The 12,725-nt window shown below is 45.1% G+C and overlaps 2 protein-coding genes across 12 annotated transcripts in view; both read right to left on the reverse strand.

Annotated features, from left to right (window-relative positions):
* LOC306797239 (uncharacterized protein) overlaps positions 1-12,725 on the reverse strand; it is a 252,033-nt gene that overhangs the window by 231,792 nt on the left and 7,516 nt on the right. The gene's annotated exons all lie outside the window — the stretch shown is intronic.
* LOC306797244 (protein NLRC3-like) lies at positions 3,113-10,123 on the reverse strand. Its single transcript, XM_079296511.1, has 5 exons — positions 8,279-10,123; positions 8,015-8,188; positions 7,295-7,468; positions 4,269-4,459; positions 3,113-4,131 (listed from the first exon to the last, which is right to left on the reverse strand). The coding sequence occupies exons 1-5, from the start codon at positions 9,970-9,972 to the stop codon at positions 3,581-3,583; spliced, it is 2,784 nt and encodes a 927-aa protein (XP_079152637.1). The 5' UTR covers positions 9,973-10,123; the 3' UTR covers positions 3,113-3,580.

Here is a 12,725-nt window from a genome sequence, read left to right on the forward strand (position 1 = left end):
TGGCTCATTGTTGTGGCAGAGACCACGTCCATCAACTATAGGCTTGAACATTTTAAAGTTGGATTTTTCAGTTCCTTTGTCACTTCTGATCTAAATATCTTTTCCAATCAAACTCATGAGGATTTACCTTTTTTTTTTCTCGCTCCCCTTTGATTAAAAATGTTCCTCTGAGACACAGCTTCTTAGTATTTTTTGCTCAGACAAACCAGCGAGCCTACAGCCGTCGTTAAGACAGTAAATCTGCATATTTCCCTCTTTTTCAACAGTACAGTCACTTTACGCACAAGTAGCCCAAGGAAAGACAATATCCAGCCTCTTTTCAATTATTTATTCCCACATCACTCCTAAAAGATGACAAATGATAATTCTGGTCCATTCCCCCAGCTGGGCATGCAAGTGCTCATTAGTTTTAAAGAAGGTTAATCCATTTAGGTTTTGCATATTGATATGCCAATTATGTCTAATCGTGGAATCGGCATCCGTCAAGGTAATAGTGCATAAACACATGCAAGAACATTCGGGAGAAGTCAACGTTATAATAAAGTAGGTGTTAATTGGACTGTCGGCTCACTCGTGTGTGTACAGCCGGGTGAGGAGGGAGGAAAAGGGGGTCTCATCACATTTTTCTCCCCCAAAATCGTGTCATTTTCAAACCCCATGCTGAGAACTCTGTGGGTGTCGCGCCTAAACACTCGGCTGGAGAGGAGGGTCACAGGGGCAAGGGATTGTGGGAGCTGTTATTTTGACTTTGCAGTGGCGAGAAAACGTTTACAAAACCAGAACAGATGCAATCTGTAGAGTGGAGTCAGTTTCTTGGTAAAACAACTGGACTGGACTTGTTTTTCAGATGGCCAGGTTACACATGACTTTTTGTTTTTTAAATATAATCCCTGAATTGCTGCCAAAACTGTTTTTTGTCATCTTTTTTATTTCAGGAGTGTAAAATAATCAGCACTCACCATATCCACGATGTCCTCAATTCATCTCTGGAAAAAGTTTAAGCAAAACTATAACGGGAACCAAAGGTCTTGATATTTGAATATAAAGAAGCAATGATACAAGATATTCAATCAAAAATGTGTTGTCAATGCAAACATTCATGGTAAACTGAGTGCTTTTTCGTGTTTTTTACTTTCAATCCTACAAATTTCATCCTAAACTATAATGATCAGGCTCTTTTTTTATGCATTGGGACGTACAAGAGTACATCTCGTTTGTTTTAAACACTTAACATTTTAAGACCGTGGGCATGAATGAGTTCACTGCAACACTGAGATCACACAAAACAAACACTGTCACAGTTTGTGTTTGAGGCATTTAACAACAGACACATGTGGAGAAATATGTGTCATCAATATTCAGAGTAGTGCAAAGTATGAATTATAGATGTAATCTCCAATGAGGCCACATGATGGCAGCAAACAGCAACTTTAAATCACATCAGTGGCTTCATGTCGCACTGCAGACTGCAGCTGTGTCATGTACAAATAACATTGTTTTCTTTACCGTTTTCATCAGGAACCAAGTTTTCAGATCACGTCCCACCATCCCAACAAGCTGCAGGAGACAGAAGTAGAACGTGATGTTCAAATAGATTTGTAGCTTTAGAGATGAAAGGGTTGGCTCACAGTTGTAAACAGTAGTTCACTGAAACAGGCTGAAACATTCCTTCTGTTCATATAACATCTATAATAATCATGTCACTGCCATGTTGTACACTTTTTAAAAGACACGACACAAATGTTTTATGTAATGTGCTTCACGATCAGAGCCCAAGCAGCTCACATACAATGCATGAACTGATATTTATCATATTTTTGGGGGGATTCCTCAGATGCAATAAGCAGCAAATACGCAACTAGTGTTAAGGGTCATGACTGTATTTTGAGGGAGTTCCTCAAGCAACGTTCTTAGTCCCTTTAAATAAGTCAGTGATTGTGTGAATGCAGGAGGTTTGACGGTTACACCTCCATACTGTAGGTCAGAGTACTGTGAGACCTTCGGCGTTTGCTTTTCTCACGCTGTCAAGATTGATGATGAGACATTTCCCAAACAGTGAGGTGTCCCTGATGTGATGTGAGGTTGCTGTGAGGAGAAAAAGATCCGTTGTACTCCAATATGGGTAATTAAAAACACCACTCATATATATATATAATATAAGTATATATTTATAGTGGAAGGTACAAGTACTGTGACATGGAGAGGCTCTCTGGAGGTAGAACTCATGTCTGATGTGGGACATGAACATGGTGCTTGAGGCTGATTTCATCTGGTGAACTGGGAGAGGATGAGTTCATTCAGAGGTGACTTTACTCGACCTGGAACCAGCCAGACTTGCTCCTCCCTCCTCTTCCTCTCAGGGATGTGGTCTTCTTCAGGGTCTCCTCTGATCCACCTCTCTGTGGAGAAACACTGCAGACAAATACAGCTGCTGCTGAGCATCTGTTTACAGATGTTACATAACACCATTTATAGAATGTTTGAAAACAGATGTGCTGTTGTACTTTTTACTAAGAAGTACAACATGTACCTCTGAGGTGTAGTACAGTATAAAGTACTACATGTACCTCTGAGGTGTAGTACAGTATAAAGTACTACATGTACCTCTGTGATGTAGTACAGTATAAAGTACATGTGCCTCTGAGGTGTAGTACAGTATAAAGTACTACATGTACCTCTGAGGTGTAGTACAGTATAAAGTACTACATGTACCTCTGAGGTGTAGTACAGTATAAAGTACAACATGTACCTCTGAGGTGTAGTACAGTATAAAGTACATGTACCTCTGAGGTGTAGTACAGTATAAAGTACAACATGTACCTCTGAGATGTAGTACAGTATAAAGTACAACATGTACCTCTGAGATGTAGTACAGTATAAAGTACAACATGTACCTCTGAGATGTAGTACAGTATAAAGTACATGTACCTCTGAGGTGTAGTACAGTATAAAGTACTACATGTACCTCTGAGGTGTAGTACTGGTGTACTGGTTCATTGGGTACATTCATTAAATACATATTCATGTTATCAGATATTCATCATATTCATAAATCTTAACTGGTTCTTTCATCATCGCAGTAGTTCTGAGGAAGACAACAAATACACAAATACACCAATTTAGTACTTTTATTGAGACCAAAACCATAATCCAATCCAAACACAGAAGGTACTTGATGAAATACAGCTTCCATCTTTAAAGCAGTAGAAGTACACGTTTACAATGTGAAGTACTGATCATTTCCATCAATATGAATCATTTGATGAACACATGTATTCTAATAACAGACAGATTAGAGTCACTGGGATCTGCTCAACAGCTGGTTCATTGCACAGAGAAAGTTTCTGTGAACTCAAAGTACACGAGTACACAGTTCCACATGAAGAACTCCTTCAACAGAAGATGATGCAGCACTGAACTGCTTCTGATCTTCATCTTTATGTTCTTTAACGTCACAAAGAGCTCAGGAAGAAACTCACCACCAGCATTATGAGTGTGAGCAGACTTATCAACTCATCTTTGTTCCATGATTAACATTTCACCACATTATGATGCTTCAGACGCCCACAGACCTACAGACCTACAGAGACACCCAGGGACCAGAACCAGAAGCAAGACTAGGACCGAACCACAAGAACCCAAAGCCAGGATACAGAGGTTCAGTGAATGTGGTGTTGAAGGTGTGGATGTGGATCAGTGTGTCTGAGGAGACTCTGTAGAAGGACAGAGAGCCAGCAGGACAGTCCACATACACTGCTACTCTATCAGAGGAGGAGGAGGAGGAGGAGGAGGTGAGTGTTTCTGTCTTATTGTGACAGACATAGTAACGACCACCAGTGCACCTCAGACTCCAGGACTGATCATTCCTTCCAAACATACAGTCTTCACTGTCTCCTCTCCTGCTGATTCCTCTGTAACTCACTGATATAAGAACTCCTCCTCTCCACTCGACCTCCCAGTAACAGCGACCAGTCAGACCAGTTCTACACATCAGCTGAGTCCTCTCATCAAACCTGTCTGGATGATCAGGATATGACTGAACCTCTCTCACATATGTCACCTTCCTGTTGTTGTCAGACAGTTTGAGGTTTCTGTTCACTGTGTTTGTGTCGAGTGTGAGTTCACAGGAATCTGATGGAGAGAACAAGACAACACAGCTGCAGTTATTCATCTATCATGTGTTTGATGATGACATCAGAGATGTGAATGAGTGATGTCACAGTGTGAAGATGCTTTGTCTTCATGGATGGATCTCAATCAACACTTACATTTCCTCAGACCTGGTCTCAACCATCGGTCTCCAGCAGGCTCCACCCTGATGGGAGGATGGAGGTCAGACAGCAGCCTCAGTCCTGGACCATTGTAGCTCAGGTCCAGCACTCTCAGGTGGGAGGGGTTGGACCTCAGAGCTGAGTCCAGAGAAACACCGCCTTCCTCTGTGACCAGACAGCCTGACAGCCTGCAAACCACACACAGAAGAAGCCTCTGTGAACATGTGGCGCTACGTTCTGGTCCATCTTTAGTTCAGATACAAGTTCAGGATGAAGCTGGAACATCCTGCTGGAAGGTGATTCTGAGTCTAGACCAGGGGGGCAACTATTGTCCCCAAGGGGCCGCATGAGGAACAGGGAGTGTTGTGGAGGGCCGGACCAACAGACTGAACTCAGTCCTGCTCATCATGACTCCACCTCTTTATATCAAGCAGCATGTTGTTGGTGCTGATCAGCTGTGAGTGCTGAGAGTAAATGTTATGATCAGTGGTGGAATGCAACTCCTATATTTGCTGAAGTACTGTACTTAAGTACACATTCAAGGTACTTTGCTTGAGTATTTGTATTTGATTTAACGTTGTACTTCTACTCCACTTCACAGAGAATGTTTGTTCACAGATGTAGGTCGATCCAAAGAGAAGCAACATCTTCTGAGCACGCCTCCTCATGTGGAACCTTCTCCTCTTTGAGAGAAGAATACAAATCCAGCAGTGACACTGACTTAAAGTGCTCTGCAGGACCGCATCAGACTGCAGCTCAATGAGTTGGAGCTGAACATCACTGGGAGCATGATCCACACTGCACGTGAAGGAGAAGACGTCATGTTTCACTCTCAACTGTTGACGTCTTGAAATGGCCTTGAACTCACCACGCAGCGCCCCTAACATGGATGAGACCTGTGGAGATGTTCAACTGATGGAGTGGCTTCTTTCAGGGTGTGCAGGTGGGTGAGAGTGTTCCCTGCATCTGTCATGAAGGCCTTCACCAGGCTGTGCATGGCATGTGCAGAGAGGCCCTCGCCTTGCAGTTTGGTATTCAGATCATTCATTAGTGCCGTCACACCAACGGCAAATGAAAGATCTGTCATCCAGTTTACACCAGAGAGCTCTGGGATGTTCTTGCCTTCTCACAAAGCTCCTGAATCTCTGCTCTCAGGTCCTGAACTCTGAACTCTAGTCAGCACTTTGCCCAGGCTGAGCCACTGACCGCTGTGTTAGCCTGTCACTGTGTTCAGTCTCATGCTGCTCCAAGAGTGCAACAAGCTGTCTGTGCTTCAATGCTCGTGCCCCGATGACGTTAACTGTTTCAGTTACAGCATCAACAGCGTGCTTCAGTTTGAGCACTGACTCACACAACACATGTTGATGTGTCATGCAATGCAAACATACCAAGTTCAGTTCCGGGTTGATTTCAGTCACGTCATCTTGCATCCGCTTCAAAAGTCGACATTTCTCCCGTCAGATCTGGACAACCGTCGGTTGAGACACATGCCAGTTTGTCCCATTTCAGTCCCAGCTTGTGGAAGCATGCATTACCTCCGTGCACACGTCACTCCGCCGTCGTCCCTTTCATTGACTGCATTGCTGCAGCTCCTCTGTAATCACCAAGTCTTTCCTTATCCCACGTACAAAGATGAGTCACTTGCTGTGTCGGACATCGCAGCTCTGGTCCAGAGCCAAGGAGAAAAGTTGGAAATGGTCTGCTCTTCTTTGCAGCTGGAGCTCCAGATTCCCCTCCATGTCCTCGATCCTCCTCGTTACAGTGCGCCTGAGAGCTGCACATTCTCCAATGCCTCTTTTTTCTGGGGGCCTCGTAGTGCAGCAGAGTCCACCAAACACTCTTTGATGAACTCCCCATCAGAGAATGGCTGACTGGTTTTAGTGTGACATCACAAAGCCGGTCTTGGCGGCTGCATCCCTGGATGTGTGAAGCTCGGTAAAAAGGCCTCGTTGCTGTTGCAGCTTAGCTAGCAAAGCCTCAGACGTCCTGTCCGCTCTGCATCCGTCAGTGTTTCCTGTTTCTTCTCGTAATGACGATTCACATTGTAATCCTTCAACACTGACTTGTTCTCCACAAACTAAGCACACGGCTTTACCTTTGACTTCAGTGAAGAAACACTTTAAAGTCCATGTTTTGATGAAACTCTACTCTCTGTGTCAGTCTTTCTGTTTTAACACAGGCTGACATTGTTGAGGGCTAACAGCTGACTCACATCTCCCTAAACTCAGTTCACCAACACATTGCAGTGACGCTGCTGCTCACATACGTTCAGAACATACGTACATTGAGAAGAAAAAACACAACAAGTCGCCTTCAAAATAAAAGCCATGCAGCTCTATTCTGTGCATGAGGTACACTTATTTACCTTTTATTCCTAATTTCCCAATGACCTCTGCAAAAGGAAAAACTGTTTGTTTCATGCTCTCTGCATAGTTCTCTGGAGGAGGACAGCGCCCGCTGTGACATGAAACATCCATACGGGGCAAAGAGCACAGAAGAAGCATTTGCAGGCCATATATGGCCTCGGCAGAGAACCGGGCCTGTTCTTGTAATGCAGAGAACATAGCAGGCATTGCACAGTGCACACGTATGACTGTCCTCCACTTTCAGCCCCTCCCTTCTCTGCTCCTTTTCTCTGTCTCTGAGGTATAAATAAACATGTACGGAGATGATTCTTGGGGCATTCCTCACAAGACTCTGCAATACGTGTCTGTGAGATTTGCTCTCTGCTTGCCTGCAGGCAAATACATTAACATGGCAACTTTGTTCATTCATCAGACTCTGTATTATTTGATATTGACTCACAAACATATACTTTCTTCTCCCGACTAGTCTTAGGAATTTCCCAATGACCTCCCGCGGGCCGTACAATGCCCAGTCTGCTCTAGAAGCTAACGTTCAGTTAAAGGTCCTTTGACACATTCCTCCGCAGGTCTGCAGTTCATCATCTGATGTAAATCTGATTTAAATAGTCAAATAGTATGATAGTAATATAACAGTTGAATGGGTGAGTTAATCCTGACCTGAGAGTCTCCAGTTCACAGTGTGGACTCTCCAGTCCAGCAGACAGCAGCTTCACTCCTGAATCCTGCAGGTCGTTGTTACTCAGGTCCAGGTCTCTCAGACTAGAGGACTGGGAGCTGAGGACTGAGGACAGAGCTTCACAGCTTCTCTCTGAGAGGTTGCAGTGTGTCAGACTGAAGGAAACAATGACATCCATGTTAAAATGTTTGCTAAGCAGATGCATTTTTCAACCTGATTCCTATTTCTTTCCATGTTATCGTGTCTTGAGTGACTAACGGGGACAGCAGTTCCTGAACTTGGTCAAGTATTGAGAGAGAACACGAGGAAGTAAAATGTTGTTCTGACCTTTCTCATTCCGTTTCATGTTTCATGTGACTTGTTGCCAAAGTAGGAGAGAGGAGTGCCATTGGACACCGCTTTAGTCAGAGTTAGTTGTGTTGGAGTACAGAAAGTGTAGCTGAATATGTCCGTTACTTATAACAACAATCTGAGCCTGTCTGTGGCAACAACAAGCTCTATTTATGGACGTACGTTGACGAGTTGCCCCGAGCGATGACATTGCAGACCGTTTAGCGTCTGCCGTCTGCAGCGTCCTCCCTCAATACTGGACCAACTTGTCCCCATTAGTCACTTAGACACAAGGACAAAGGTCCAAGTTACCCTCTAAAGTTAAGAGAGGTGTCTCAAATCATTTGAGACAAAGCGTAACGTGATCTGACCTGAGAGTCTCCAGTTCACAGTGTGGACTCTCCAGTCCAGCAGACAGCAGCTTCACTCCTGAATCCTGCAGGTCGTTGTTACTCAGGTCCAGGTCTCTCAGACTAGAGGACTGGGAGCTGAGGACTGAGGACAGAGCTTCACAGCTTCTCTCTGAGAGGTTACAGCCACTCAGTCTGAAGAAGCAACAGAAAACAAGTAATACGTTATTTATATCGTCTCTCCTGTTGAAATATAGTCTTCATTGATTGTTAAAGTCTACCTACAGAGCTTTGTTGGAGGCTTTGACCACTGGCAGCAGCCTCAGAAGAGCCTCCTCTGAAGCAGAGTATTTCTTCAGGTCAAACACGTCCAGATCTTCTTCTGATGACAGTAAGATGAAGCCCAGAGCTGACCACTGAGCAGGAGACAGATTATATGCGTAGAGACGTCCCGACCTCAGGTACTGTTGGATCTGCTCCACTAGAGAACCATCATTCAGTTCATTCAGACAGTGGAACAGATTGATGCTTTTCTCTGGAGACACATCCTCATTGATCTTCTCCTTGATGTACTGGACTGTTTCCTGATTGGTCTGTGAGCTACTTCCTGTCTGTGTCAGCAGACCTCGTAGGAGAGTCTGATTGGTCTCCAGAGAAAGACCCAGAAGGAAGCGCAGGAACAAGTCCAGGTGTCCATTTGGACTCTGTAAGGCCTTGTCCACAGCACTCTGGTAGAGACGTGTTGGTTTAGGTTTGCCTCTAGAGACTTTAGACCTCCGGGAGGTTGTTGGTTCTTCTGACAGCAGGTTGACTCCAGAGTTGATGAAGGTCAGATGGACATGAAGAGCAGCCAGAAACTCCTGAACACTCAGATGGACGAAGCAGAAGACCTTGTCCTGGTACAGTCCTCTCTCCTCTCTAAAGACCTGTGTGAACACTCCTGAGTACACTGAGGCTGCTCTGATGTCGATGCCACACTCTGTCAGGTCGGATTCATAGAAGATCAGGTTCCCTTTCTGCAGCTGATCAAAAGCCAGTTTTCCCAGAGACTCGGTCATCTTCCTGCTCTCTGGACTCCAGTGTGGATCCGTCTCAGCTCCTCCATCATACTTGACCTTCTTCAGTTTGGACTGAACCACCAGGAAGTGGATGTACATCTCAGTCAGGGTCTTGGGCAGCTCTCCTCCCTTTCTGGTCTTCAACACGTCCTCCAGAACTGTAGCAGTGATCCAGCAGAAGACTGGGATGTGGCACATGATGTGGAGGCTTCGTGAGGTCTTGATGTGGGAGATGATCCTGCTGGCCTGCTCCTCATCTCTGAATCTCTTCCTGAAGTACTCCTCCTTCTGTGGGTCAGTGAACCCTCTGACCTCTGTCACCATGCCAACACACTCAGCAGGGATCTGATTGGCTGCTGCAGGTCGTGTGGTGATCCAGAGGCGAGCAGAGGGAAGCAGTTTCCCCCTGAAGAGGTTTGTCAGCAGCACATCCACTGAGGTGGACTCTGTAACATCAGTCAGGACCTCATTGTTGGTGAAGTCCAGAGGAAGTCGACACTCATCCAGACCGTCAAAGATGAACAGAACCAGGAACTCTTCAAACCTGCAGATTCCTGCTGCTTTGGTTTCACTGAAGAAGTGATGAACAAGTTGCACCAAGCTGAACTGTTTCTCTTTCAGCACATTCAGCTCTCTGAAGGTGAATGGAAATGTGAACAGTATGTCCTGGTGGTCTTTGTCTTCAGCCCAGTCCAGAGTGAACTTCTGTGTTAGGACTGTTTTCCCAATGCCAGCCACTCCCTTTGTCATCACTGTTCTGATTGGTTCCTCTGCTCCAGGTGAGGCTTTAAAGAGGTCTTCTTGTCTGATGGTTGTTTCTGGTCTGTGTGGTTTCCTGGATGCTGTTTCAATCTGTCTGACCTCATGTTGATCATTGACCCCTGCAGTCCCTCCCTCTGTGATGTAGAGCTCTGTGTACATCTCATTCAGAAGGGTTGGGTTTCCTGCTTTAGCGATCCCCTCAAACACACACTGGAACTTCTTCTTCAGGTTAGATTTGAGTTCACGCTGACAAACTGCAGCAAGAAGTCCTGAATGAACACAACAAAGAAGATCAATGAGTCAAAGAACAGACTTCAACATGTCATTTCCTCACAGAATGAGTCTATGAATACATGTTGGTCCATCTCTTGAGACTTCAGTAAACGTCACATTTATCCAGCATGTTGAATCTTTAGAGAAATCCTCTTACTGCTCTGCAGACAGTCAGCCAGCTCCTCCTGCTTCATTCTCCTCAGGAAGTTCATTGTGATCTTCACAAACGCCTCTCTGCTGCTCCTCCTCTGCTCTTCGTCCTCACCGTCCAGCACCTCCTCATCCTCCCTCTGACTCTCTAAGCATTCTGGGTAATCTGAACTCAGTCCCTTCTGGATCTTCTTCAGCTCGTTCTTCACAAAAGTGACGATGTTCTCCTCCAGCAGCTGGAACAGAACATTCTATGAATGACACAAACTAAAAGCATGGAAGCAAACATCAGATCCATGTTGGACAGACTGACGATCCACTGGTCTACAGAGTGCAGCACGGAGATGATTGTGAACACAAGAGATGTAACAGCAGTTGTACATGTACAGACCATGAATATGGAGTCCAGGTGTGTTTGATGCTGCTGGGCAGACGGACCTCTGGGAACCTCTGAGCTCTGCTGGTCCTCTCTGTGGAGGAATCATGAACAATCATCTCACACTGTGTCTGTCCACACAGAGACCAACACAAGGACGGTTCCTCCAGACCAGGGGTGTCAACCATACGGCCCGCCACGTCATTTTATGTGGCCCGCGAATCTGCCAGCAAAAAATAAAATTAAAAAAATTCTTCTTTTTTTTTTACAAAAATGAAAAGTTAGATGTGAAAATAAAAGTATCCCCATGGTCAAAATGATGAGATAGAAAGTCGAAGTGATGAGACAGCATGTTGTCTGTGTGCCGACATTAAAACGATCACAACAGGTGGACAGGAGATGCAACAACCCATAAAGAGGATTCCAACGAGTGATGGTGTCGTTCTCAACATGCGTACTTCTCTGGACTTGTGAACTCGTGGACTTGTGAAACGTCATCAGTCTCAGCCCAAGTACTGTTCCAATTCAAAGTCCACATCCAGCCAAGCACGGTCCTAATGCCCGGATGTGGCTCCGCCCATTTTACCGGGGATGCATCGGAGGTGAGTTGTCTGTACTTGGGACAGCCAAATATCCCAGAATGCATTTTGCACCAGCAACAGGAAACAATGGCGGAGGAGAAATCACACAACTGGAAGTTGAAACTTTCTAAATACTACTGTTGTTCAGTCACAGAAAGTCATTTTAGGATGTTTTGAGGCGAGAAGTTAGTTGTTTAACCTCTTTCACGCCCCCTATTTGTAGGCTTCAGCATAGCCATCCTAAAGAGACCACAGTTCTGTACCACAAGGTCTATTTTAATACTTTGTGAGGCTATAATCAGATCACAACACTGGTGATATATTTATTTATACATGTATATGTATATATATGTAAATAATAATATATCATTTTTGATTTCAAATGAAAACGAAAACAGCAGGGTTGTCATATTTAGTTTGATTGTGAAAATACTTTACAGAACAAAACGGATGAAAGTCATGAGACCAGCTGAGGTGATGATGTCATCAAGTAAGCTGCTGTTCCAATTGTCTGTCGAGCTGCAACAACGAATCGATAAAATCGATTCATAAAAGAGTTGGCAACGAATTTCATGATCGATTCGTTGTGTCGCGCGATTCTTACGCCACTCAATAAGTCGCGGAGATGTTTGAGTGTAAAACAGAAGTTGAGTTGAGCCGTTCACGCCGCCGGTCTCTCCGGGGCTATTTGTGTTCATTCGCACTGGACGTGCCGGAGAGGGGGCGGGGCTTATCGCCCTGAAAGCCGTTCAACTGTCCGCCATTAACCATGGAAACAATAACCTCTATGTCTGCTGAGTACGTGTTGTGGAAGTCACAGATATCCCGGAAACTAAACTGAAGATGTTCGGAGTCGTTACATTTACACGTCTGACATTTACAACCGGCCCTTTGAGGACCGTGATGCTGATGTGGCCCCAGAGTGAAGATGAGTTTGACCCCCCTGCTCCACACAGTGAAGTCTTGATCGTGCTGCTGATCCCACTGTCCCGGCTGCATTTCTTTGCAGTTCCGTGTGTAAAAACACCTTCAAACACTGCACCAAACCAGGGTTAGAAAGACACAACAGACCAAACCCTGTTTTAAAGAAAGCAACTCTTCCGATGTAAAGAATTATAGGCCAATGCGTACCTCAACCAGAACAAGCTTCTTGACCCACACCAGTCTGGTTTCATTCAGGCTACTCAACCGAGACCGCCCTCCTTGCCGTCACAGAGGAACCCCACATTGCCGGATCAGCCTTCCCACTCCCCTCGGCCGTCCTCCTGCTGGACCTTTCAGCGTTGTTGACACAGTGAACCACCAGAAAGTTCTAGCGGTGCCTCTTCGTCCCTTTATCTACCCAGCTAGTGTTCTCATGCTATTATTTAGTTCCACACCACCAGGGAGGTTTGGAACCAGAGCCTCGGACTCATAAAGGTCCCGGTACCCAAGAAGAGGAAGGACTCCAGACTGTATGTAAGAAGTGGACGTCGTCATGGTGACGTCTCTCATTGGTTTGTGGACTGATGTTTTGAAGCCTCAAGTTTGGC

The sequence above is a fragment of the Melanostigma gelatinosum genome (genome assembly GCF_949748355.1).
Source record: "Melanostigma gelatinosum genome assembly, chromosome: 24".
NCBI classification, from domain to species: Eukaryota; Metazoa; Chordata; class Actinopteri; order Perciformes; family Zoarcidae; genus Melanostigma; species Melanostigma gelatinosum.

What these genes read in the sequence shown, in the direction of transcription:
- LOC306797244 (XM_079296511.1), bottom strand. Translation starts at nt 9,972, where the DNA reads ATGTACACAGAGCTCTACATCACAGAGGGAGGGACTGCAGGGGTCAAT. An exon ending in TGTGAACTGGAGACTCTCAG is followed by an intron (nt 7,469 to 8,014) that starts GTCAGATCACGT and finishes TGTTTCCTTCAG; the next exon opens with TCTGACACACTGCAACCTCT. An exon ending in TGTGAACTGGAGACTCTCAG is followed by an intron (nt 4,460 to 7,294) that starts GTCAGGATTAAC and finishes TGTGGTTTGCAG; the next exon opens with GCTGTCAGGCTGTCTGGTCA.